Genomic DNA, 27,723 nt, shown 5'->3' with positions numbered 1-27,723 from the left:
TGGATGTGTGTAGCTCTAACACTTCAGAAAGCCACTAAACTTGCGTATTTGTATGTTTATAGCTGAATCTTGAAGTTTTGGTGTCCCAGCATTTAGGTTCACTTTTCTGTTCTTTTTTTTACTCCAGGCAAAATGAAGAATATCGCATTCATCCAAGATCCAGATGGCTACTGGATTGAGATACTTAACAACTTGACCGTCGTCAAGGACCTCTGGAAACAGTGAAAAGTGCCTCTATGCTGTGTTTATACAAGTTTGAGTGGGCTTGAAATGGAAGGTGCCTTAATGCTGCGTGCTGCGAAAAAGTTTCATTGTGCACGAAATAAAAGTACCCATCCCTCTTTTTTACGTTCGATTCGAATTACTCTTCGAATGAGTTCCGGTGGGAATTGCCATGTCAGGACTGAGCAGAATCCGGGCGTTTCTTAGGGCGATGCAGGCATCGTTGATGAAGGCCCGCACGTGACGCCACAGGGGCTCCTGCTGCTTGGGGGGCAGACGTTGTGCCCGGTACGCGAGGTCGTGAACCACGGGGAAGCCTGTCCCGGCATACGCATTGGACAGCTGGGGCGAGAAGACGAGGTGCCGGAAGGTGGGCCGACCCTCCAGTGGCGCCTGACGCAATAGGGCATGCTCCACCAGAAGCATGCGGTCGTTGACCTGCCGTCGCTCGTCTTCCCTGTTGACAAAACGGGGCCAGCCATCCCCTCAGCATGTACATCGCCATCATCATCATCATCAGCCTGACTACGCCCACTGCAGGGCAAAGGCCTCTCCCGTGTCTCTCCCATTTAACCTGCCTTTCACCAGTTGTGGCCACCACATTCCCGCAAACTTCTTAATCTCATCCGCCCACCTAACTTTCTGCCGCCGCCTGGTACTCTTGCCTTCTCTTGGTATCCACTCCGTTACCCTTAAGGACCAGCGGTTATCTTGCCTTCTCATTACATGCCCTGCCCAAGCCCACTTCTTCATTTCGACTAGGATGTCATTAACCCACGTTTGTTCCCTCACCCACTCCGCCCGCTTCCGATCTCTTAACGTTACACCTATCATTTTCCTTTCCATAGCTTGCTGCGTTGTCCTAAACTGAAGCTGAACCCTCTTTGTTAGCCTCCACGTTTCTGCACCATAGGTGAGTACCGGCAAGATACAGTCTTTGTCAAATATGTACAGCCCAGGGGGCTCACTTCCAAGCCGTGTAGTGGGGTTCTTAAGCCCATTTGACAGTCCTAAGCTTGGGAGGGTTGAGGACTTGAAGTTCCTCCCGTCTTCGTGATGTTAGGGTCCCTGAGTATGCAAGAGGAGCCGCGCTGCAGGGCTCAGAAGCAGACCCCCTGGACTGTATACTTTTGACGAAGACTGTACCTGCTGCACAGTTGTTAAATTCAGTACGCTTCCACATCAGGAGCGAAAATGTGCAATCAGAGCAACCGCTAGCTCAGTTTCGAGCGGTGCTCCTTATGAAAAGCCACAATGCTAGGTTTTCAAGTTGCAAATGTTCTTTGGCGGAGTGGCAAGCAGAACTGTCAACAACAACGGCGAGCGTCATCACATGAAACTAGTCAGCTAGCAATGTTCTCTGAACCCTTACTTTCAGAAACTACAAGCAGGAAAGTGTGTGTGTGACACCTAAAAATGTTTAATGTACATATAATGGTGGCTGTGCAAGTCAACAAAGCTACAACAAAGGCGGGTCAGGGCTTGCTCTATTTGATATCTGTCAGATGCGTGTGGAATTTTTTTCACTTAAGGCGGCTGACGTTGCAATAGTGGTAATTTCGAGAAGTGAGCCAATTGAAGCCAGTTTTTATTTATAGACTTCAAGAAATTAAATCTGGTTACCCATTTCTAGTTCACCTTTGGTGGACGCATTCTTGTAATGTATGCTTTACCTCCTTTGCAGCTTCATCAGTGTGAACAGCTTGTTCCTGTGGAGCTTGGATATAAGTTCCACATCTCCAGGATGCAAATCCCTATTATGTGGCACATCCTGATACATTGATTCTTGTGTCACACATACATCCAGGTCAACAGTGCTGAGCTATGTACACTGCTTGCTACTTTGCCAAAAAAAAAGAAATGGTTACAAGAAATGCACCCAATGAGATGGAGCTTGGATACTCACCCCAGTTTTGCTTTTTCCAACCAACTGTGCCATTTCTGAGCTGCATCATTGTACAGAGATGCCTCCTCAGTCAGCCAGCCTGCGACAGAAAGATAATCATAAAATGCTAGTGTTTGCTGTTCATTTTTGTAGAATACGGGATGCCTGAGTAGTAGAGATAGCTGAGCAATATCAGAAGGCACAAGCAGTAGTTATAATATTATAAGAGTATGAATAATGCATATATGTTAGCTGCTAAATAAGAAAAGCAAATGGTGATGATAGTGAATTGGTTTTCAAATTTTAAAATGAGCAATGACCATGTAGTATGCAATAGTGAAGAACCACCTAGTTTTCTCTTTAACATATTCAAAAGTCTCAGTACGGAGGTGTTATGGTATCTGGAATTTCAACGCCCTGAAGCTCTGCGTGGGCTATAAAAGATGCTGTAGTGGGGGGCTCCAGACTAATTTCAGCCACTTTGGGTTCTTTAATATCGTTACGCGACGCCAAGCCGATGAAGACGGGACTACATGATAGATGGCGATGGAATGATTTAATGGCCATTGCCCACTTTTTCGTCTCTATTCCGTGACAATATGCACAGACAAGGCAGAACACATGGGCATTTGTTTTTTCTTTTTTTTTGCATCTCATTTAAATCTAAATTGCATCATTCTTTATATTTTTTTTAAGACATACTACCCAGTCTTACTTTCAAGTAATTAAATGCTCTCTGCATGGCTCTGAGCTGTTCTTTGCATGCTAAGTCACTGGTGAAACCAGCTAACAAGAAACGCAGCCAAATGTTTTAAGGTGTTTTCACTTTGTCATCATTTTACTTGCAAACTTCCGAGTGTTTTACTTACCAATTGGCACTTTGTGGGCATCGAGCAGCTGTCTGAGGCTAGTAAGCTTGGTGACAGCTGCTTGGATCTCGGATGCCACGGTGCGAAAATCGTAGGGCAGCAGCTCAGCTTCAGCAAGCGTCACCGTCAGCAGCCCATTAAAACGGGCGCACATCTCCATGAAGTGATAGGATGGGTCAATCAGGGTCTCGTACAGGCGGATCGTCTCGAAGGCCGTGTGGTAGGCCGAGTATGATCCCAGGGGGAACACGTTCTGGGAGAGAATTGCTCAGTTCAATTACTGACCTCATACAAGTCTTTCAATCCATTTCAGTTTATTTATTAAGGCGAAAGCCTTTAATGGCTTATACTCGTGGCATGACTCTGTCCGTCCGTCCATTACATCTAAAGTGATAGTCAAGTAGTCATTACTACTCACAAGTCATGACTAACTAGTCATTAACCCATCATGGCTAGTTATTCATTAACCAGTCATGACTAGTTAGTCATTAATCAGTAATGACTGGTTAGTCATCAACCAGTCATGACTGGTTAGTCATTAAACAGTCATGACTAGCTAGTAATTAACCACTCACAACTAGTTAGACTAACTAATCATTACTTGTTTGTCATCAACTAATTAGTCATGACTAACTACTCATTAACCAGTCAACTAGTTATTCATGACTAGTTAGCCATTAACCAATCATGACTAGTTGATCATTAACCAATCAGGACTAATTAGTCATGACTAGCCAATCCAATTCGCTCCATAGCCACCTTGTGTGTGTCTACGGCCATGCAGCCAAAGTTGCATGGAAAGGCTTTCGCCTCACACACATTAAGTCGTCCAAGTGCCCCCTGAATTTTTCTTCACTACATACCAGCTAAGAAAGAGGGGCATTGAAAAAGGTGGGACGGTCATACATGTGTCCTGGCATATGTACACCTGATGTCAAAAGTTTGTGGAAAGCATTATAAGCGACAAAACAACTTCAACACAGTTTTTGCACACAGCCTGGAATAGACATATGGAGCCTAATTCTAAGAATGTGAATTACATAGTGTACCATTAAATTTCATATCAATGCGTGCTGGATGCAAAGCCACATTCGCTGAACTTTTGGCAGCAACTGTACATGAGAAGTCGCAAGAAAAACAGCACTCATGACTCCAAACAAGACTACCAAAAACATCAAGTACCACACTCATTTTCCAGCTGCAAAGAGAGCTGGAAAAGAACAGAAGAAAAACGCTGCATGCTTGATGGAGCAAAAAACATGCTGAAATAAGCATTGCCAGGCAAAGCATTGAGAGCGATGTGCAAAGTGCTACCTTTTCACAGCTTGTTTTGATCACCATTAAAATTCATGAGACCACCCGCCACTTATTTACAAATACTACTGGCAACAAAACGGTGACGGATGCTTGTCAGTGCTTGTCAGGTCAAATAGCTGCGGTCCAGATGGAGTTACTTGCTTGGTCCAAGAACTGAGTGGATCCTTACTCTTCAAGAACTCCAACAAGGCACTGCTTCCCTTTACACCGAAGACTAGTGCCTTGTCACCCATCCTGCCTTTTGAAACCCTCATATTTTAAGCTGGTCTGCTGCACCACGTTGCACGCTACTCTGTACTGCCTTGCTGTGTGGATGACCTCTGGGCCATGCTCTTCCCCAAGCAGGAGATATTCCTGAAAACGCCTTACCTTGTCAGGTCGGAAGGTGAAGATGGCTGACGGAACTCCCGCAAGGAAGTTGAAGGCGGAGTTGTCCATTCCACCATGGGTCAGGTGCACCCTGCAGTAAATGGCGACTGACTATGATAAGCTACTGTTTTGTAAGCACACGGCATGAACGGCAGACATCAAGGACCGTGAATGCTCAGAAGTGGACTTGCAATGGTGCATCCTTTCAAACATGTAGCCTAACAGCTACGTTGTGGTGATATCAAATGAAATTAGATTTCTGCAGTACCAAGTGTAGTTATAGTAATAACTACGGGTGAGCGAATATTCGAAACTCTGAAAAGTTTTCTAATAGTATTTGCTATTCAGTTCGATTCACACCACACTCGCAACTATTTGAACCTCCTAAACCTTCAGAAATTACTAATTTCGCCGCTAAACTCGCGGTGAAACATCTCCACATGTGCAAACGGCAGTACCTTGCACTTTTCACACGAGTTAACGTATTCTTTCCTCATAGAACTAACTGCGAACATGCGGTGAAAGCTCGTGCGCAGCAATGCTGGGCTTTGAATAAAACCAATGCACTGACGGCTGATGAGAGCCACCGCCATGCACTCGCAGGTAGGAAAACACGTGGCATGTCAGGGGTCTAGCCGCGATGCAGTCAACAGCTGGCTGTGAACCTGACTGGCAGCGATCCCTATGATTTTAAATTACTACAATCAAATGCGTGCGAGCATCGAAGTCGCTCAGAGAGTGGAGAACAGCGGAATTAGTGAAGTTGCGGCCCGCGTGGAAGGTACCGCCCTGCTTGCACAAAAACTCAGTTTGCTGCACTTTTGTTTGTTTAGCAAGCTGCCGTGTTGTGTTTTGCCAGCAGTCTTGCCTCGCCATTAATCGACTGTTGACGTCACTCCTCCAGTAGGGAGATAACTGGCTACTTCACAATCCTTCATGACAACATTCAGTAAACTCCTTTGTCATGTTAGCACTAATGGGTCAAAATGTGATATATTACTTTTTCACTGACAATAACTGTTCTTCAAAACAACTGTAAATACGGTATTAGCCTATAAAATACAAAGTTTACTGCTATTACTACTATACATAATTCCCGCTTTCTTATTTAATGTCTGCTAGGCCTTACGGATGTAACAAATTATGTTGACAATGAACAAGAACAAAATTTGCTTGCAATATCTCTGTTCCTTTTCACAGCTGTGTTTTGTGGACAAGCATTCCTCTTCATTTTAAACTACATGTACTGATAACCAAAATTATTCAATTCGATTTGTGGCCAATTTTCATTATTCTTATTCACGCGCCCAAAAATTTGATATTCCCACACTTCCAATAGTTTTTTTTTTTTTTCTGGTCATGCTTCGCAGAACATTTCATCTGTACTTTAACTTGGCAGTATTGAAAAAATATTCGATTCGCACTCAGTTTTTAATATTCGAATTCACTTCGCACCCAAAGTTTTGCTATCGCACAGGTCTAGTTATAACTAATAGGCTAGTAGCCAGGGTAGCAATGCTACAGTAAAGCAAAGTCAACTAAGAACACAGTTATTTTGCAATTCACATCATGGGCACGTTAACAACATGCCTTCTATTTCTTATAATGTCAACTACTTGGCGCAATACTGTGAGACTGCAAAAATGACGCATGAATAGACAAAATGTTTACTTAGAGACAGTAGCTGCTCAGCATGAAACAATAATAATAATAAAATACAAACGTTAAAAGTAAAATTTTACTTAGCAATAAAATACACATACGCGCCCTGAAACGTCCTCTGCCCAAACATGACAAACTGCGCTTTTAGTCATAGATGCAGCATATCAAATATGACCAAAAAATACTATGAAACAAAGGCTTCAGCATTACTACTCAAAAGAAACATCCGACAGAGGTCTGTCTGATTCGGAAAGAAATTTAATTTAACTGAGACAAGAACACCAACCGGGGCTTAAAATGGCAAGCTGCAACTCGCCCGCAGTTACACTTAACAAAGGAACCAAGCAGGTTCTGCAAAGGCAGGTTATTTCATTTTTGGTTGGCATTCTTGTCTCAGTTAAATTGAAAAGTACCACTCAGTTTTCACATCCCTGGTACAGCTTCCAGAATAACCATCAGTTAATCCTGGTTTGGTTTGGTTTATTGGGGTTTAACGTCCCAAAGCAACTCAGGCTATGAGAAATGCCTAGTGAAGGGCTCCGGAAATTTCGACCACCTGGGGTTCTTTAACGTGCACTGACATCGCACAGTACATGAGCCTCTAGAATTTCGCCTTCATCGAAATTCAACCACCGCGGCCGGGATCAAACCCGCGTCTTTCGGGCCAGCAGCGGAGTGCCATAACCACTGAGCCACCGCGGCGGGGCATCAGTTAATCCCGTGCAGGGTACGGGATTGCAGTGTTCTAAAGTAAGCCAAGTATGGTCACTACGTCAGCAACTCACTGCAGTTTCGTGGTCCCCGATCGCGAGTAGTCGTTCTCATACTTGTACCAGTAGTCGTACAGAGTTTTGGTGCCATTGAATGGGACCTGCATGCGCAAAATTCAGCCGAAGAGCATCCAAGCTTGGTGTCACTACATCTGCACATGTGTACAAGCTCCAGCATAAGCTGGCGGTCTATGGCAATCATAGCAGTTTGCGCTCCAGTACTTGCCGTGCACTTTAAACAGAAAGGAGTAAAAAGCGACTAAGCTGTCTCTAGCACACCTCCTTAAGGGGGGACGAGGGTCTTAAAACTGACCTTTTTATTTGTGGCTAGAATCTCGTGAAATTTTGCACACAGATGTGTTTTTCTCTTCTGATTCCAAAATTGTAATCATAACTGAGCTGGTTATCTTAGATCAAAAGTTATCTTGAATTATAGAGTGTAAGTAGGTAATTTCTTACGCAGCTTTAATAAACTTTCTCATTGCATTTTGTTGCTTTTAATTACATGAATTGATAGCCAGCAAATTCCCATACCCAATGACATTCTTACTTTTTTTGTTTAGGCCACGTATAAATAACAATTTACAATTAGCTTAATGAGTTGCAGTGTCAAATACTGCGACCTTTTACTCTTGACACAGTATATCAGGATGACATGCCTTTAGAGAAAAACGAAGAATATCACCGGGTATGGGAACTCTCTGGCTATCAATTCATGTAATTAAAAGCAACAAAATGCAATGAGAAAGTTCACTAAAGCTGCGTAAGAAATGACCTATTACATTCTAGACTTTTCAAGATTTAAGACGACCAGCTCAATTATAATTACATATTGGGAATCACAAGAGAAAAACACATCTGTGTGCAAAATTTCATGAGATTCTAGCCATAAATAAACAAGTTAGTTTTAAGACCCTCGTCCCCCCTTAAATAAAAAAGTGTGCTAGAGACAGCTTACTCCCTTTTTAGTCCCATATAGGCATATTTGTGTTTACAGTGTACCTGCAACAGCTGCCCTGTCATTCTCGCAAATATGGCATGCGAGTGTTATCTGTGTGAGTGATGTTTTAGAGTACGAAGAGAGTTCTATGAGGTCGTATCTCTACTACAGCAATTCTTACAGCCAGCATATAGAGCATAAGCTTATACAATAGTGCACAGGTAATGCGCAATCCTTTGATTTCATGGCTGCAAATTTGCGCTAACAGGTAAGCTATACATATTCCCAGCTGTTGCTTAAATGCAAGCTTCTGTGGCCTAACTAAGCCTTGAAAGTGATTGAGAAGAAATCATATTTTAGGCTTCTGCATTTTTTTTTGCTTTTAGAGAGTGTAGTGCATGTACCAGAAAGCAGAAGCTCGCATATAATAGTTATTCCAATGCATGCATGCGTTAGTGGCCACAATGCAGAGAAAAAAATTGCTGAGAAAAAAAAGAGTCATTCAAACTACAGTATGGTTAAAAATATAGAAGGAATAATTTGTTCAAGATTTTTACGCACCCTCAATTTCTGAAAATTGCAAAAGTAAGTGCTTGCAAATTAAAACGTTTTACGGAATGACACATCACTGATGAACACCTGGTCTTTTGTATTAGCAGCCTTAAAATTGTTGGATATTACAACATACTGAATAACATCAGCATATGCGTCTAGGCAGGACAGACTAGAAAACTGGATCTACAAACTAACTTATCCAGGGTGGCTAGTAGACTGCAGGGCAAGCCAGAACTGACTATCACCTCAAAGCAGTAAGCATGTGTCAGCCATTGGCAGGCTTGCTGTATCTGCACACTCTGAAGGGCATTAACACGTTTGCATTGTGGGTCACCATTGGGTCAAGTTGTACATTCATGCTGTGCATCCACGAATGCTGAGTGGCATGATGAAGCTCAGGTAGTTCAAATAGCCTGCGAAAAGCTATGTCACATGACTTTGCCGTGTGTTGGTTGTTCCAAGCAGTTGGCTTTGCCGGTGGCTCACTGGTCGGTCATGCCACAACCAAGAAAATTTGAGGGTGGCCCACTGGTGAGCCAAGACACACAGGGATTAGGGCTCCGAAAATTGCTGCCACTGTGAACGTGTTAAAATTTCCTGGAGTCCCTGCCAAGTGCAAACGATGACCTCATTGCAATGTACTTCAAGCGTGTACCTGTTTGGTCGTCTCCACCAGGAAGTTCCTCAGCACAGGTGATGCGTAGGCGAAGAACATGATTCCTGCAGAAGGGGGCACAGAACAGAAGTGAAATGGGTTCACCACATGGACTGCTTGTGGCATGCTGAGGTTCACTAACCGGAGACACAGTTGTCCACATTCGTGTAGCCTACGCCTCCACGGGTCAGCAGTAGCAGCTTCTCCTGCAAGTAAACCACTGTGCTTTGGATGGGTGCAGGCTATTTCACTGCCTTCCTGAAGGGCCTGTAAAAAGTCTCATTGCCATTATTAAGTGCCCGAAGTTCCTTCATAAACATCACTGCAATCAAATAAGAGCATGAAGTGAAATTTATTAAATTCTTAACAGACCTAGCCTGCCATATTACCCAACCACAACTAGAAAACTATTTCTCTACAATATGGCTTGTTTAGCGATGACAAGGCCTGTTATATTTAGGCAAAGGGTGTTTCAACAGGTTTCACTGTGAGACAGACCATGCAAGTGCATGATGCACGTTCTGAGCCAATTAAGCGATCAGATGGCATTGGGAAATAAAAAACATTGCATGTAGAGAAGGCTTCTAAATGTGCCTGTAATCATGGACAATAGACCTGTCACAACAGATGAAGCAAAGTTTAATTACATTTGCTAGTCAGTTCAAAACTGAGCACATTGTTGGTAAAAACTAAGAGAAAAAAAAAAAAAAAAACTGGTGAAAAAGAAAGTAAAAATTTCTGGCCACATGACAGTGCTACATCAGTTTGCATGCTCCCTCTCAAAGCGGACAACAGTGTGCATCAGCTCTTAGTTCTACTCGTTGCCCATCAGCATTCCAATAAATACTAAGAGATGCTACTAAGGCAGATGTCCACAGGAAATGCACAGAACCAAAATATGAATGCCAAAGAGTTTCACTGCTCTTACTGCATTTCTAGCATGGAACGTCTTCACACCAAGAATTGCGTAACAAAGCTTGCACGCACCTCTACCCATTCGCCTGATCCGGCAATGGCAATTTCTTCAGCGGCCCAGATGGCAAACACTATCGTGCGTCTAGGTCGCCAGCCACGCTTCAGTCGAGTGCCCAAAATCCGGCTCATTTCAAGCACGCTGGCAGTGGCCGAGGAAGGGTCCACCGCACCGAAGCCCCAGGCGTCGTGGTGGGCTCCTGCAATGCTATACCGATCTGCGCAAAAACCACTTCCATGTAGTGAGGATTGCAAAACAAAAAAGAAATGCCATAGTACTTTTGCATGCTACAGCAACACCTGGACTGTAAGAAACATAGAAGGGGAAAGTTTTGAACTAACACACGCTACCTGGAGTTCCCTAAAATACACTGACATATCAATGCACACAAACTCTGTTGTGTTTTGCTGATCCGAAAATACGACTAGCTGCCACAACTTAAAAACAAACATGTCAACTCATGCAGAGCAGTAGAATGGCTGCCACAGAACTACAATGGGTATGTGCTATGGTATTCCAATAAGGTCTTGGAACTTAAGTTCCCAAGCCAGGGGATAGTTTTGAACATGAAGTGCTTGGAGTCCGTCATCAGCAAGCCTAGAGGAGCCAATATAACAAAGCTTCTATGACCTTCCCCGTGAAGCTTAATATCAGTCTGCTCCCAGATTTGTCAGCGTCATTCCCTTTCCATGCAGCACAAAATAAAGTTTGACAACCGTAGCCAATCAATTTGCATAGTTTTACAACGAAATCTGTTATACGGAGGATTCCGTACTGTAAACCATCAATATCCAGTTACATGTCATCCCATGACTAGTGCCAGGCACATGACTATGCACCCATTGTGATAGATGCGGTAGACCAGGGTGCCACAAAGTCCATAGGTCTTAGACTTGACTGTAGATACCAGGCATTAGCATATAGCAGGCAGTAGCACAGCAACAGCTTTTGCGGAGTTTAGCACACGTTATGCAGAAAGGTGTAAGCAAGTGATCTTTTACAGTAGCCATCTCATGGCACATTTAGACAGCATCACATATCGAACTTCACATGCTCACCTGGTTCCGATTTGCCCCTGATGGTACCAATGACATCGTAGACAATGGGCCGTGCCCACTTGCTGTTCACCACGAGTCGCAGTTTCCTGTGAGACATTCACAGAGTACATCAGCCAGCAGGCTCTACCTTCACTGTTAAAACTATGACATCCTACGAATGACAGCCTCACAATGCAAGTGGGCTGCAGGAAGACAGGGCATAATACTATTTCCCTTTACGATCTGTTTTGCAGATTTCTTTCAAATTTTTTTTGTAAAAATGTATCGTCAAATCTATTGTCAGTTCTTCACCTGCTCCGTAGCCTTATCTGATTACGAACAATACCATATTTAACGCACAATTTGCGCACCCCTAATTCATTACCTGGATTTATAAAAAAAATTTGACTATGCTGCCCCACACCACAAGCATTCAAGCGGGTGCATGCAAGATAGGCTTAGGAACATTGGCACGGCTGCATCACTGTTTGCAGCTGCGAAAAGCATGAGTGGAGAGGAGACGAACTGTGTGCCATTTACCCAGCTCGCTCGAGCTGGCGGTTGCTTTCCCCGGATGAATAGTTGCAAATGTGCCCGAATCCAAAACTGCCAAACCGTTTGCTGTTTGGTTCGCCGCTATAGTTAGGCAGGCCACACGCAAGGGCGCCATTTTGTCACCTTCAATCTCCGTTTGCCTTTGTGACTGTATCATTGCGCATTGCTATGAGCTCCACATGCATTTCGCGGGAAGCTACATAACGTGGAGCGAGACGGGAGAGGGTATGGGTCTTATATTTGTAGCCAACATTTCTTTTTTTTTCTTTTTTTACCAGTGGGTGGTGCGAGCTGGGGGATCGACATGTAGGTGGCAATGCAAAGTAAATACTGTACGTTATGACCTCTGTAGAGTTTTTTTATTCCACGTTCGCAAAATCTTCGCATAATTTGCGCCCTTTTAGAAGCCTAAATTTGAAGGAAAAAAATGCACAAATTACGCGAGTAAGCACAATATATCAGATTGATATATTATAATATAATCATAATGCTAATACACACGGCACAGTGCGCTCTAGATGAAGGGTCACATGGTCTGCAATCTTTAGCAAAACGTGGTAGTACACCATTACCACTGCACAAGAACCAGTATGAATATCAGTGGCTATCAACACCACAAGTGGTTTGCAGTAGAGATGTGGTCCAGTCTGCATTGGGTAGAAGTAATGGAAGTAATGGTAGGGTAGCTAGCAGTATACTAAATATCATTAATTTCACTGTAAACTCTGCATGCAAGTTACGTTCATTGTCCTTTGATGCATACAAACTGTGAATGGAGGCGCACTTCTGAACTGAATTTCTATTTGGATTCGTATCAAATTAGTGAATTGCTATAGGCACTCATAAAAAAGTTTAAAAAACATCTATGTATACATTTATTGCCATAGTGATGTTTGAAATGTACAACAGTTTCATTTGTTCTTAACGTTGTTTTCCCATTTACCACTTCTGTTGCCCCTGGTTGCTTTTTTTTTTCTCATGTTCGTGTTTCGCTTTTTTTTCCCCTCTATTTTCGTGTCTGATGTTATTTTAACTCCGTTTTGTATAAATTTCGTGTTCCTTTCTTGTATTTGACTTGTACCGCATTCTTGTACCGATATTATGGTTTTTTCCATCTGTATATACCTTTTTTTTTCGATTTTGCCCCCCTCACCCAATGCTCTTCGGGGCCTGTGAGGTACTAATAAATAATAATATAACACTGGCTTCTCGCAGTAAAGAGACAAACAAACAAAGCAATGTACTGTTTCAAGAGGCTCACCTGCCACCCTTGAAGGGGCCTGTACGTTGAGCACCGCCAGACAAGTTCATCACTTTGCCATCCAACTGCCTGCAGCGCAAATTATGGCAGCATGAAGACAATGCGGCGTTTCATGTTTACAAGTCTGATAGGGTAGAATCAAGCGCCGGCTCTGAAGAAATACCTATTCCTTGTCTGAATGCTTGCTGAATGTTTTTCTAAAAAAACAGGGCCCATTGTAGGGCTTCTTTTTGCATTACCTCTTGCATGTATCTATGTAAGCATACGCGATGCTGCCCTTCTCTTGAAACATGGGATTGTAAACATGTCAAGCTGTCCAAGGACAGCTTTTATTCTACTGTACCTCCATCTGTAATTTTCGAAAAGATGGCTAATAAACCATTCCAAACAAGCTAATAGTTCATGCAGTGCTTTTCAAAAGTTCCTGGGCCATCTAACGTGTACGACTATGGAACAGTTGCCAAGTAGTGAGGTAGAGCTGCTGCAACACTCCCAGCACTGCAAATGCAGAATGAAGAATTGGGTCCTTCACTCTCTGAAGCGCCTGGCAACGAAGTGTAAACACCTATCACCTCTGGGAATACATCGAAATCACTCAAAAGTAAAGCTATATATGAAGTATCAGAAGTTCAACCTTGAAAACATACAGGCAGCCATCTGCTGATGGCCTCACGCATTTGACACAGTCCATTCACTCCACTTTTAAGCCACAACCTACTGCACTGCGCATTCTTAAGTACTAAATAAGAAGGCAATGACAATGAATGAAAATGAGCTAGAACAAGCACTTTTCTTTCTTTAATGGTTCATTCTACTCTAGTTAACAGCTATGGAGAAAGATATTTCACAGTTTCTCACGAAAGGATGCCCCCTTAAAGGGATGCTTATGCATGCCCAATTGCCATATACTCACTCAAGTAACATCTTGGCGAAATTGTAGGTCACTGTGAGAGCCGGGATTTGAGGAAGTTCGCTGCTGTTAGCCACACGATAAACTCCATCTGCAAGTGAGGAAGCAATTTTACAAGAATGTAACGCGGCGCACACAGAGTTCAAAGACTGAACTTGACAAACAGGACAAATGCACGGGCCGCAAAAACAAAATGCAACAGAAAGAAATAAGCTGTCTATGGGTAGCCCCTAGATAAGCGCACGATTTTTCCTGGCAATTGCAGTAGAAGACAAACACCATAGCAGTGAAAGAAACGAAAAAACACCTGCGCTGCTGCCTAAGTGGCCAAAGATGACTATATATCTGCTCTTTGTGTCTCTGCTTTTCCAGTAAAAAAAAAACAATTTGCCTCCCGTGGATGTGTGGACATCATGCAGCTTTGTGCTTTTAGGCTATGTTTCTCCCATATGCTAATTCCTTGACATGCAGTATTAGTCAACCAACTGAAAAAAAAAGAATTAAAAAAAAAAATGAAATGAAAGTACAGGAAAACTAAGCGACTAAAATGTAGCTGCATTAGTCTTACTGGTAAGCTTAAAGGTACTTTAACTTGACGTCATGCTGACGCCGCCTTGATCGCTGCCTTTTGGTCTTCACCCGGAACTCCTTAGCCCCCTTACAATACATTCAACAATTCATGCAGCAAGATCGTAGCTCATGATCTCCCTTGGATTCAGTAAGGCCTTATCTCAATCAGGAAATGTGCATTACTCGAGCAACAGATGTATGAAGCAAGCATGTCAGTAGCTGTGACAGAAATCAAAAAGAGAGTTAATTTGAAAAGATTAGTGGTTACAACGTCAGAATTGCAATATATAGTGAGGCAACAGATTTATAGCCTGATAGTCATACTGACTATATTCCCAGCGAGGCTTGCTACCAAGAGCCCTGTTTTCCTCGCATGAAGGCAAAGAAATGTGTCAAAAGTGAGGATACACACTTCGGAATCTTTTTTTGGTTTACATACTTCTCTTGCAATTTAAAAAAAAAAGTAAAAGCTGGCCAAGCAGAATGTGGTAAAAATCGGGTGCATAAGAATATATAGTAGAAGAAGAAAGAGACAAACAGTACTAAGTCTTCCCAAAGTATATCGGCAACTTATTTCCTGACATGCATATTAATACTAGCCTTTACTGCTAACAGGTGTGAGAGTTAATTTGAAAAGATTAGCAATCACGTCAGAATTGCAATATATAGTGAGGCAACAGATTTATAGCCTGATAGTCATACTGACTATATTCCCAGCGAGGCTTGCTACCAAGAGCCCCGTTTTCCTCGCATGAAGGCAAAGAAATGTGTCAAAAGTGAGGATACAGACTTTGGAATCTTTTTTTGGTTTACATACTTCTCTTGCAATTTAAAAAAAAGAAGTAAAAACTGGCCAAGCAGAATGTGGTAAAAATCGGGTGCATAAGAATATATGTTGACAAACAATATTAAGTCGTAGCAACATAGCATAGTGGGCGAGTTGGTATTGCATCTTTAAGGAACGAAACAGCGCAACTAAAACGAAGGACCAAGAAAAAGAGAGACACGAACACGCGCTGACTTACAACTGACTGTTTTAATCGGAAAACCACATATAATTAATCTCTAATCGCTGCGTCACAGCCTCACGTCGTCATCGCAAACTACTAACATAAAAAGAAAGGAAAAACCATTGGCGAAAGGTAAGCACCTACAGGCTCCCACGCTTTTCCAACAGATATATCTCGCACTTAGACAAGGCCATCGAAGTGCTGCTCACACATGAGTCAACTTCTGTGCAGATATGATACGCTTCTACTACTTCCCATACCAGTTGTTCTTTATGGCGATACAGCACAACAGTGTTGTCAAAGTACGGAGTGCATAGGCAGGATTTGCAATGTGCAGCCAGTTTTGACGAACCGGAGCCACGCAAACAGCGCGTGTTCGTGTGTCTCTTTTTCTTGGTCCTTCATTTTAGGTGCGCTGTTTCATTCCTTAAAAAAAAATATTAAGTCTTCCCAAAGTATATCGGCAACTTATTTCCTGACATGCATATTAATAGCCTTTACTGCTAACAGGTGTGAAGCAATACCTTGTGCAACATGAGAGGGTAACGACACTTAATTCAGCTCACCGACTGAGGGGTAGCCTGGAGTCTCGGGGTCAGCAAACGTGAACAGGGCTCCTCGCTGTAAAGCTGTGCCATCCACAATGGTTGAGTTTGGGTAGAAACTCTTCCCTCCTTTCAGGGCGGGCTCGAGAAAGAGAACGGCTCCAACACCACCACGTTCCTGGCACACGGCTATCTGCCACATATCCAGCCATGATATGAGACAAATTAGAGCTCCATATATCAGGAGAAAAATGACCTCCACTGATGCCTGTGCCAGTTAAATCGCACCCTTATAAATGGCAAATATATGGGTGGGTAATATATGGTACGCTGAATATGGGTAATGAGAGATGCCAAAGTGAAGGGCTCCGGATCAATTTTGACCACTTTGGGTTCTTTAATCTCGTGCACTGACACTGCACAACACACAAGCGTGTTTGCATTTTGCTTCCATTGAAACGCGGACATTGTGGTTTGGTTTGGTTTGGTTTATGGGGTTTAACGTCCCAAAGCGACTAAGGCTATGAGAGACGCCGTAGTGGAGGGCTCCGGAAATTTCGACCACCTGGGGTTCTTTAACGTCTTTGGCTCACATCACAAGGTGACCACACCAAAACCAGTTAGTACAACATTTGCAATGACACGAAAATCAGTGCATTTTCCAACAAAACCACATGACTAACTGTAACATCAACTGCTTACTTGGGAGATCACTAAAGGAATTGTGGAAACAATAAAAATTTTGCCAGAAAGGTAATACATGAACATATGAAATTTTCGGTAGATGTATTTTCTGACTGTCCAACTCAGGCTATGAGAGACACCGAGCACACAAATCTTAAAAAGTCAATAGTGAAAACAATATTACAGTCAGGTTAGCAACCAAGGTGCGCTGAAAGTTTTGTTTGAAAATGGGATAGATCAGTTTCAGTAATGTCAGTCGGGAACGAGTGCCAGTCTTCCATAGACAAAAGTAAGGGTAATATATTTGATATTTTAGCGTTTGTGTGAAGACGGGTTGTACTTTGCGAGAATGATCCATCTGGGATGAGATGTGATGGGCAGAAGCAATCGATAAACTGTAAATGGGGAGCCACTGTGGTTTAAGAATGAAAGAACGATAAATGAGAAAAACTTGTGTCGAATGATAAGGTCAGGAATATTGAGAGTTTGCCTTAGTAATGACACGCTTTGATACAGTGAGTATGACGAAAGGATGAACCTGACAGCTTTATTTTGGGCAGGCTCAAGATGGTTAATTAATGAAATGCTGCTTGGATTCCATATTATAGAGGCATACTCTAAAGCTGACCTTAAGAGAGTAGTATACGCGTGAAGCTTTGTCTCAGAATTGGCAAGATATAAACTAGTAGGTTTAATGAGTCCTAGTTTCTGAAATGCTTTGTTAGTGGTGTGATTTATGTGGGCACTCCAGCATAAATCAGCACTGAAATAGACATCGAGGTACTTGAAGCAACCCGTTCTGTCGACTATTTTGTCTTTAATTGGGTACAAATTTGAAGGTGTATTACAGTGCATGTAGAAAAGGTCAGTAGCTTTTTTTTTTTTTTTCATACTAATCTCCATCTGACATAGCTGGCACCTTACCTGACATAACTGCAAATAATCAACTGACATGACTAGAAAAAAAATGAATCAGCTAGGTTCCTGGCTGCACAAGAAGTGAGGAACATTTCTGACGGTGCTTACCTTGCCACCACGATGCCCTCCGCCGTACCGTGCCAGGCAGATTCGGCCTTTGACGCTAATCTTGTGAGCCTCCAGTAGGTCCACATCCGCGTAGGTGCCTGAGCCCACATAGACTACTTCGGCCTGCACATTGTGACAGGCTGTTAGGGTTTCCATTCGCCGTAAACCGAGCTCTATAAACACATCCACAGTGTTTACATTACAAAAGCATGTCTGGCATTACGACTACAGCCCTGTGTTTTCACAAGAGTTTGCAAGTGTGTCCTCTGGCACTCTGTCTGCATCTGATGTGTTTCTGGCGAACATTGGTGGAGGACAGCAGTTTCATGATTGTATGTGATTCGGTCTCCTGCTATGTCTTCATTCACTACAGCTAGTTATGTGGGAAACATCTGCGTGGTCTGAAGCTAAATTCCTTCTATGCACATTTTAAATGTTTCCCACCATTTGTCCTATGCTTCCTGGTGGTTATCACTGGTACAGACTGTCCTGGGGGCTGGAGGCCAGAAGATTAGACGATACAAGTCCTCGTTTTGTAGTGCTTGTCTAGTCTTTTAGTCCATTGCCCTCGTTTTTGAGCGTTATGATGTATATCCTTGTCATTCTTGGATGATCCACATTTTACATCACATTAGGCTGTTTGCGTTGGTGAGTTAACCTGTTGCAGATTGTGGCAGCTCAGAAATGTATGAGCGAAGTTAGGCTAGAATCACCCAGCACGTACTGACCAATGAAGACTCGCCTGAACTGCGATACTCAAGCGGTAAAGGGGACGCCAGTTACGATAGATAACAGCTTGTCACATGTTACACCCACCAAGCAGACTACTGGTGTTTGCGTGGACTTCAGCATCTGTTAGGTTTGCTCTTTTTTTCACCGAGTCTGGGTTTAGCAAAAAACTTCCTTAATAACAAAACTGCTCAGATGAATGTTATACGCTGCTGTACTGAGCATGAAATTCAACACCAACCTCAACCGTTCCGGGACGTGCATATGATAAGTAGCCGGGCACCATACTGTTGGTATCATCGCCTGGCACAGGATCCTCTTTCAATTTAGCCTCTTGAAGCACCTTTCCCTTTGCGTCCACAAGTTGCACCTGGGCGGAAGTACAGTGATTATGCTTCAATAATCCAGTGAGCATTTAACACAGCTCTCGACAAAGAAAAAGTAGGGGTGTGCGAATATTCGAAATTTTTGAATATAATTCGAATATTATATGTTTAGCATTCGTATTCGATTCGAAATCCAAGTATTCGTGTTGTCTCGGATATTCGACCCGACGCGAATATTCGTATCTAGACGAATATTCATTGTGAGCACCGGCGTTCATTTCGGTCCGCAAGCCCTATTGACAGAGACATAACAACAAGGCGGTGCCCAGAGCAATGCGCATTCCTTCCTCCAAGGTCCATGCCGTAGCTGACTGCGCTGGTGAGCTTCTTTGTGGCTATACCTGCGAAGCTGGTATAGTCAGAGCTGTGCACGAAGCACCTCGCAATACGTGCCAGTTCAGTGCCAAGTGAAGGCATTTTCTGTGGCTGGAGGAGTCATTTCAGCTAGAAGGGAACTACTTCTGCCTGACCATGTGGAGCAGCGGGTTTTCCTTCACGACAACCATTTATGTTCATCCCAGCAACGCGCGTTCGTGCTGATGGCAAGCTAGCCTCAATCAATGCTGTGTACCACCCATCTTCTCTGATATTTGCACTCTTCTAAAAATAATGTTCCAGACTGATACTTTTTGTGCAGCCACACACACCTTTTGTGTTTATTTAATCATCGATAGTTGAACTGCGATGTTCTTGGGTGCTCAAATAAATGTTTTGTAGTGGTTAAATGCGTCTGTCCTTGATTATTCGATATTCGATTCGATATTCAGAGCCAAGTATTCGTATTCGATTCGTATTCGAAGAATTTGATATTCGCACACCCCTAAGAAAAAGTAAACAAATATATTAAATTAAAAAAAAAAATTTCTGCTCACTGCCAACAGCATCATGAAACACATCCCGATATATATATTGATACCTTATTGGGGTTCTTCTCGTCGGGGTACTGATGTAGAATCCGGTAGGGAACCTTCTCAACGGTGTCCAGTCCGTGTTTCCGAAATTCGTCAGCGATAAAGTTAACAATATTTGTCTCACTATATTTTGTCCCAGACAGGTGGGGCCTTTTTGCGAGAAACCTGAAACATTATGACAAGGCAAAGCAATAGGTCATGTCTGAATGATTTTTGAAATAAACATCTTTTGATGCTCACTGGGTAGCTCACTGGGAAGCTCCAAGTAGTGCTTTGTGCATGGTGCAAGAATACAGATAGGAGAGATCTCTTTAATCATACGCATGCAATCATTCAAACGACTGCTGCATAAAAGAAAGCTATACCCATAGTCAAAAGTTTACGGAACATATATCAGTGAAAAAATTTTGTCTATGATATGAAAATGCAAATTACACAGTACACCATTCAATCTCAAGCAGTTTGCCAGGAAACAAAGAAACTAAATTTCTTTGTAAAAGTCACGTTCCATGAACTTTTGGCAGCGAGTGTACAGGTAGGAAACCTGCACCAGTGGCACTAGGTCACACGGAATGCAAGCTTTCCATATATATGCTCCAAACAATAGACATGCTTTCATGTCTCAATGGACGCGTTGTACATGCTCTGTAGTCTGATACAACTCAAGAACACAATGGCTTTTCCCTGTCAAAGGACCCCCTTCAGGCCCACTATGTCGGCCGATTCTCATGACCCTGCTAGTGTGACAAAGCACGGGGTGGTAGGTGAAAGGAAATAAACCCTTTCCCCTCTCTGCATTGTGGTGCCACTCTCTGCATTGTCATGCTAACAAGGTCATGAGAATTGGCTGACACTATTGACTGGAAGGGGCTCCTTTGATGGGGAAAAGCCGCTTCCCCTGGCGAAAATCTTTCCCAGCCCAACTGGTTTATGGAACAATTTACAGTTGTTTCCAGTTGGAACCAATTGGGTTCCAGTTGGTTCCAACTGGAACCGACTGGAAATTGTTCCATAAACCAGTTGGGCTGGGAAAGATTTTCGCGCGAGTCGGTCTAGAGTTGTATCTGACTATAGTCAAATGGCTCACGGCAACAACTAGCACTGTAATTAAAGTGAGAAGGGCTGGCGATCGGCTCCATGCGAAAGGTTAAGACTGTGCAAAAGATGAGGACGACAAAGGCAATGAGGAACACACAAAACACCACAGGCGCAGTTTTTGTGCGTTCCTCATTGCCTACGTCCTCGTCTTTTGTGCAGTTTTAACCTTTTCGGAGCTATGAACCAACCTTGCAAGAACGTTCTACTAAACCTTCATGCGAACCAAACCAGAGCATAAAGTTCACACTGCAGCACATTCATGTTCTTAAGCTCAGTGGAATAACCAACAAAGGATGTTGCTTTAATGGTGACTGGCATCGCTGGTGTTGTAAGTAGCATGCAGAAAGCTCTCCAGCTGTAAATTCCAAATAGTTATGACACACCTGAGCGTACGGCGCATGTAGTCCCTGCTAGGCTCTACCTCAGGACTTGGTTTCGTGCTGAGTCGCGAAGGAGTACCGCGCGTTACCGCAGTCTTCGCGAAGAGCGGTGTGGTGCGTGGCAAAACGACACCGCCTGGTGCTTTTTCTCCTCCGGTGCTGGCACTGTGCAAGACGCTTGATCGCAGCGCCATTTGGGGACGACGGGAGGAAATTACCAGCATGGCGCCAATCACCACCAGGGCCAACGCACCTACGATTGCTGCCGCTGGCCAGAAGTTGGAGACCCTGGGAAAAACAGGCCACTCCTCAGTACACATGGTCATCTTAAAGTAATGGAACAACAGTTAAGAAAAATAAAACTGTTCAGCTAATATATGTCATGTACAGCTCAGTATATGTAACTATACATAACTTTATTACCATGTGTTTGGTTTCTTAATTTGCTTTCTTTAACTAGAGTACTAAAATGGACCTGAATAAAGGCTCATTTTTGTAATATGTGTTTTCTTAATTTCTTTACCGTGGTTTTCTGCATACAGATGTATTAAGCATGCTCCCACCCTGTAACTGTAACGGCAGTGGATTTAATACCTGAAGGTGCTTAAATTTGCATACGCATTTAATTCTTGGCAAGTAAAGGAAAAAGTCAAAAGATGCTACTGTCTCAGTGATAATGCTCAAAACGAATATGCACGGTTATAAATTTATATCCGTTCAAATGCTTTAGCGGGTTTTGGGAAATTATATACGACATGGTACTGTTCACAAAATAACCACAGCATCCAAAATAGATTTGAAGCACTTGATATATCTCCTCTGGCATCACCATGCATGCCTAAAATCTTAAAAAAAAAAATTTGCAGCAACTTGAATAGTGTGATTTGTCTTCATGGAAGCAATGTAGCATATGAAATAAACATCTATGAGTTGTCTTATTCAACCGATATTGAAGCATACTCCTATTAACAGGAGTCAGTGCATGCCATAATGTGGCCCTATATTTTATCAATTGTCCCGAGAAAATTATGAGATTTCATTACAGGCACATCAAGGAAACTCACAATTTTCCAGAAACAATGAATAAAATCCAGGACTGCATAATCGCATGCACTGATGATTATCAATACAAAGATGCTTCATCATACCTGGGTTGAATGACATTCCAATATGGCCGACGCCGGATTTTCCGGTAATGGGGCCTTTAACGCATTTGCGTTAAAATAAAAGGTAAAATAAAAGATAACAGAGTGGATTTCAAGCACAAGGAAAAGTAGCTGGGGAGGCATACAGTCAGGTGGGCGAGTGATATTAGGGTGGCTGCGGCTGATACAGGACAAGATTAGCTACAGATCAATGAAGATCAATGGAGCACACATAACAAGGCTGGTGGTGACTATGAAATGACATGCTTAAATGGTAAAGGCTTACTGTTTTTTGGGGGGCTCCGGTTCAGTAGGAGCTCCTGTAACTATATCTGTGGTGGAGGTAGAGGTGGAGTCACTCATGACTGGAGTTAGCTGCATGACACAGGCAGAGAAAGAGCAGATGGTGTGTACCACTTCTATGACTGCAAGCGCTGCGAGCCAGGCCTTTGATTCTACGGCCGTTTGATGCAATCCAAACTACAAACGATGCACACCACGTACACTCGACTCCTGCAAATTCTATCTTGAAGAGGACCGACTAGTTTTAATTATGCAGAGTTTGAACTAGGGTGAGCCTTTCCAATACACCTGATGTTGACAGAGACAAAGCATCAGTTCGAATTAAGAGTTTAAATTTATGAGAGTCCACCATACTAAACTTGTGAAGCAAAGGCAGGCATGAGCCTGTGCCTGCCTTGTTAACGACTAGGTTTCTGCAACTTAATTGTCAAATTGTATACTTATGCATTCTAACGAGCAAATAAATAAATTACATTATTTGGATTGTGCATCCAACTGGAACTTGACCTACCAATTAGACTTCTGCTGTGTCAAACTGGCAGTTTATTTACGCTGTCCTATTGGGAGTCCACTTAGATTATCCAATTGGAACAGCATTCCAACAACTGGAACCAGATGGAAACCCAATTGGTCCAACTGGGATTCCATCTGGACCATCTAATTGGAACACCGTTCCAAATGGAAACAATTTTACACCACTCAGGTACGATTGGAACCAGTTGGAAACATAACAGGTTTCAATTGTGTTGTTTCTTTTTTTTTTAATGGGACCACGACAGCAATAATACTTTTAGTTGTCAGGGCAGCTCACAAGCACGTCACAATGTACACAAACTTCTAGCTGCCAGTACAAGGTTTCACACATAAAACACCTCGGTCCTGCCAGTACAAGATTTCACACATACAACTACACCTTAGTCAAGTGTCCAACTCAAAAATGACTATGTTATGTATTAAATAATAACATACATACACAAGCACAGAATTACTCATTTGATAAATGCTAAACTTTTATGAATTAGATACTACTTGAACAAACAGTATCATATAGAGTACTATTGCCTGGTACAACCATCTAGCTTATACCACTACAGTTAATGAAACAGTGAAATATATATAGTTAGTAACTGCACATTCTGTAGTATCAATTCACTGGGCTACTTAAAGGGACACTGAGGAGAGCTCTATTAATATTTTTTTTATAGCAAAATTCGATAGTTCGGCATTTCATGGCTTTGTTGCCCCTTGGCCGGCAGCGAAAGATGCATTTATTTCTAAGAAATTTGGATTCGAAGTTGAAATAGTTTTTCCCGCCGCTCTGATTCAAACTTGGGATTCTGCTATGACGACACAGAACTAAGTGACGTGAAACATGACATTCACATGACATTCACATGACGTAACGCAGACTCCGTGATTTCTGGCGGCCAGCAGTGCGGCCCAGCAGCAGCCGAAAAGAAAGCTACCGCCGGCCGCATGTTGAAGGCATCTATCGGCTATTGCGGCCGTCGCTTCGTTTACATTTGCACCGGCGTTTTGCCAGCGTTACAATGGATCCCGTTCTCGAAGTCGTCAACGAAGTTCTCGCAAATAGACGCCTTTAGCATACCGTGTACCTTGTTACCGTTAGCGGAATACCGGGAGCCCCCATACCGCTGAGAGCAAGCGCTGATTGGTCCCGGCGCTGCAGGAGCGCGCGTAGCTATCGGGTACGTGGCGCCATCTGGCGACGTCAAGGAGATTTGCGCATGCATTTGCTGCGCCTCAGTGATTCGTAGCTTCTCGTGTCCTAGTGTTGCTAGAACTATTGGTTCTAGCAACACTGTTTTGTCCTATGACGCCATGAAGCTTGTACTTGCGAGTTTCGCCTGTGGCGGCGATACCTGTATTTTGGTTCTTGCTCTTTTCTATGTTACAGGAGCTTTGTTGTCAGTATGAATGGCGTTTTTGTAATCAGGAGCTGGTATTCTGTCGATGCAAGTCAACTTCAATTTCTCCTCAGTGTCCCTTTAATAGCCGCATGTATACAATTAAGCTCGGACTAATGAAAACTGATTAACATAATAAGGTATATAGCACTGTCTCGTTCTTTTTCCATTTGTCAACATATGTGGGTTTAAGAAAAAAAGATTTTTTTTTTTGTTCTTTGGCCTTCATGCGTCTTCTATGTGTTGGAAAATGTCTCATTTAGTAACTACACTCTGAAGGATCCACTGTGCACTGTATATCATATACATGTTATTGTCTTCATATCTTCATTGTTGTTTTTTTGCTGCATACATGTTTTTGGTTATGTTAAATATATTTTATTTAGGATGCTCAGCTCATATTTTGAACCCCACTTGTACATTGCAGTATATAATTACTAGTACGTCTTTTAGCATTTTGTAAATGCTAAGGAACCGTGCACTAGATCTTTTATCATAGTCTGTTGCTCACAAGAAAGTGAACAAAATATATATGCATGCAAAATGCACACAAATCAAAAGGAGAAATCTGTTTTAATGACCAACATTCCAAAGGACTCTCCAAACACAGAGCACATAAGCCACTCCAGATCTGCAAATCATGTGCAGCCACAACGTTCCCTGAATTGTGTCCAGAATGCATTAGTGTCTCCATTTTCAAGTGAGAATCTCAATTTAGCTGTGTTTCACGTGCTTTTAAATTTAACTGGACATAAGACAATTAAATAGACTTGGTAATTATAAGCACCATATAAATAGGCCCTTCATTTTTGGGTCTTCATGTTTTTGCAATTCGATAATCAGGCAATATTTTTGAGCTCAAATTCGGGCAAGAATCCGGTTATTCAGGAAAAAAATTCCGACATTCGGGTCCTATCTGGTAGTTTTTTGCACCACAAGACAGTTTACTAAAACAGTTCATTTTTCTGTGAGACATAAAATTTCCTCTTGTTTGCTCCTTATTTTATAAACAACATGGAAATTGCATGTTTCAATAAAATTTTGTTTTCTAATCCATTACAACTATTTTTTCACGCACATTACCAATCACCTACACAGCATTCCCATGTCTGAACAAGACCGGCCCGCCTTTATGTGAACAGTGCTGAAACATTCAACATCACAGTAACCATTTTAAACGTGCAACGTCCTTGGATCAAGGTGTCATTGGCGCACTTGGCCTTTCGCGTCTAAATCGCCCTTTTCAAACTTATCCTCAGTTTCATCATTGGTAAAGTAAAAGCTTTTAGCGCAAAACGACTAAGAAAGGACGGGGACAGAACACAGACACAAAGGAGCGCTTGCGAGAAAACGAAAGATGCCTTGAGCAGGGGACCGGAACAAACTTGGCTGTTCATTGTAGATCCTGTGATTGGGCAGGGACATGCGTGCCATTGCTAAAACATACACGGGTTATTGGAAAAGGCAATGATGAGGCCTCTCGGATGTTGACAGAGGCGTTCCACATCAGGAAGAAGGGATCTGTGTGTGTCAGCAGCCCCTCGGTGAAGTTGTACTCTAACGAGTACAAGTTTTTATATAGGATTATGTGTGATCGACAGCGTCACCTGGCGTGTGCGCATGTACGCAGCCTTCGGAATGTGAGCAGATTCTGTACTGGAACCAGTGTATAAAAGAACTGTTTCATCTGGCAATAAATTTAGTTGAGAGTAAAAGCGCTCCTTTGTGTCTGTGTTCTGTCCCCGTCCTTTCTCAGTCGTTTTGCGCTAAAAGCTTTTACTTTACCAAGATGAACCAACTTGCCCCGCAGAACATGTTACTGAACTTCAGTTTCATCAGCCTCATGAAGACAAGAGTTAAAAGAAGTTTAAGATCCCCAGTTGACCGAAGACACCTCTTTGGAATAAGCACTAGACGTCCACAAATTTCTCTTGCAGTGTCCAGCTTTGTGAACTGGAAAATCAACATTGAAGGCTCATTTTGTGGAAGTTTTACCCGCAGACGAAAGGCCCTACATTTAAAGCACTGCACTACTGCCTGAAGAGAGAAAAAATTGAATTATGCCCATCATGAGTGCTTTGATAAAGCAATGAAATAGAAGGCATAATTAAGACACAGAGGTTGGAACAGCTCATGTTAACTCTGCCGGTACTCTGCCTCTGTAAGATCGATGGATGACTTTTCAACCACAAAATGGTATCGAGTGCTTTTTTTTTTTTTTTTAAGGATTATAATGCTCACTTTTGCAGCAGCTGTGTTAACTCCAAATACTAATTCCTGCACAGTTCAAATGTATGCATTTGGTCTCAAATATTCCAATATCATACGTTCAGAATTGGCTTCTGAGCAATATGAAAGGCGCAGTAACTCTGCAGTCCTCAGTAGACACCTCAACCAACCGCGCAGTGAGGGAGTGGGATTAAGTAGGGAGTGAAAGAAGAGAATGCCATAGTGGAGGGCTCCGGAATAAACCTGCACTGACATATCGCGCAGCACACGGGCGACCGGCTTTTGCGTTCGGCCTCCACCGAAACGCCACCGTCGCGGCCGGGTTCGAACCCGGGTACACCGGCTCAGTAACCGAGCGCCCTAACCACTGAGCCACCGCGGCGGTTGTCGTTCATTCAGTACAATATGTCGTCGCCTCGCGGACAAGATATCTTGTATTTGATTACTTCAAAAGGCCCGAATTTGAATTCCTATGTGGCCATAAATATGATTATAAGCCGCAAAACAGAAGTGCGACATTCCATTCATCCAGTATGCCAATTCGAGCACTGTTTAAAGGCCACCAGAAACAGTTTAGGGATTGGGTTCATTTTCAGCCCTTTTTCATCCCTAGCAGAAACTGCATGCGTATAAAGGTATACGTACGAGATCCCGGGCACTTCACGACGTCGTACTCTTGCAAAGGCGGACAGCTCACAGGTAGCAAGGCCAATGGCGAACGATTGTGTGCAATAGTTTCCTCTTCTTTCGTTTGCCCATCTCAGCATGGTCGCTCAGCATCACCCGCGTGCCACAGCGA

At 42.9% G+C, this 27,723-nt stretch overlaps 2 protein-coding genes across 2 annotated transcripts in view; one reads left to right on the top strand and one right to left on the bottom strand.

Moving 5' to 3' along the window:
- The window catches only part of Glo1 (Glyoxalase 1), a 5,265-nt gene extending 4,921 nt beyond the window's left edge, over positions 1–344 (top strand). Inside the window, exon 4 of the mRNA XM_089557155.1 lies at positions 128–344. Coding sequence (XP_089413281.1) covers positions 128–225 — 98 coding nt within the window. The 3' untranslated portion in view covers positions 226–344. The remainder of the gene's footprint in view (positions 1–127) is intronic.
- Positions 275–27,723, bottom strand: LOC149332214 (uncharacterized). Its single transcript, XM_089557152.1, has 18 exons — positions 27,570–27,723; positions 22,751–22,839; positions 21,323–21,607; positions 19,847–20,006; positions 18,786–18,914; positions 17,816–17,938; positions 16,127–16,298; positions 13,984–14,071; positions 13,071–13,139; positions 11,276–11,361; positions 10,232–10,434; positions 9,387–9,450; positions 9,245–9,309; positions 7,110–7,195; positions 4,663–4,753; positions 2,977–3,229; positions 2,129–2,207; positions 275–679 (listed from the first exon to the last, which is right to left on the bottom strand). The coding sequence occupies exons 2-18, from the start codon at positions 22,825–22,827 to the stop codon at positions 346–348; spliced, it is 2,364 nt and encodes a 787-aa protein (XP_089413278.1). The 5' UTR covers positions 22,828–22,839; positions 27,570–27,723; the 3' UTR covers positions 275–345.

The sequence above is a fragment of the Amblyomma mixtum genome, chromosome 8, assembly GCF_055824585.1.
Source record: "Amblyomma mixtum isolate Tamu chromosome 8, ASM5582458v1, whole genome shotgun sequence".
Lineage (NCBI taxonomy): Eukaryota > Metazoa > Arthropoda > Arachnida > Ixodida > Ixodidae > Amblyomma > Amblyomma mixtum.
Note: the sequence above shows the minus strand (reverse complement) of the source record. Positions and strands in the feature narration are given on the sequence as shown.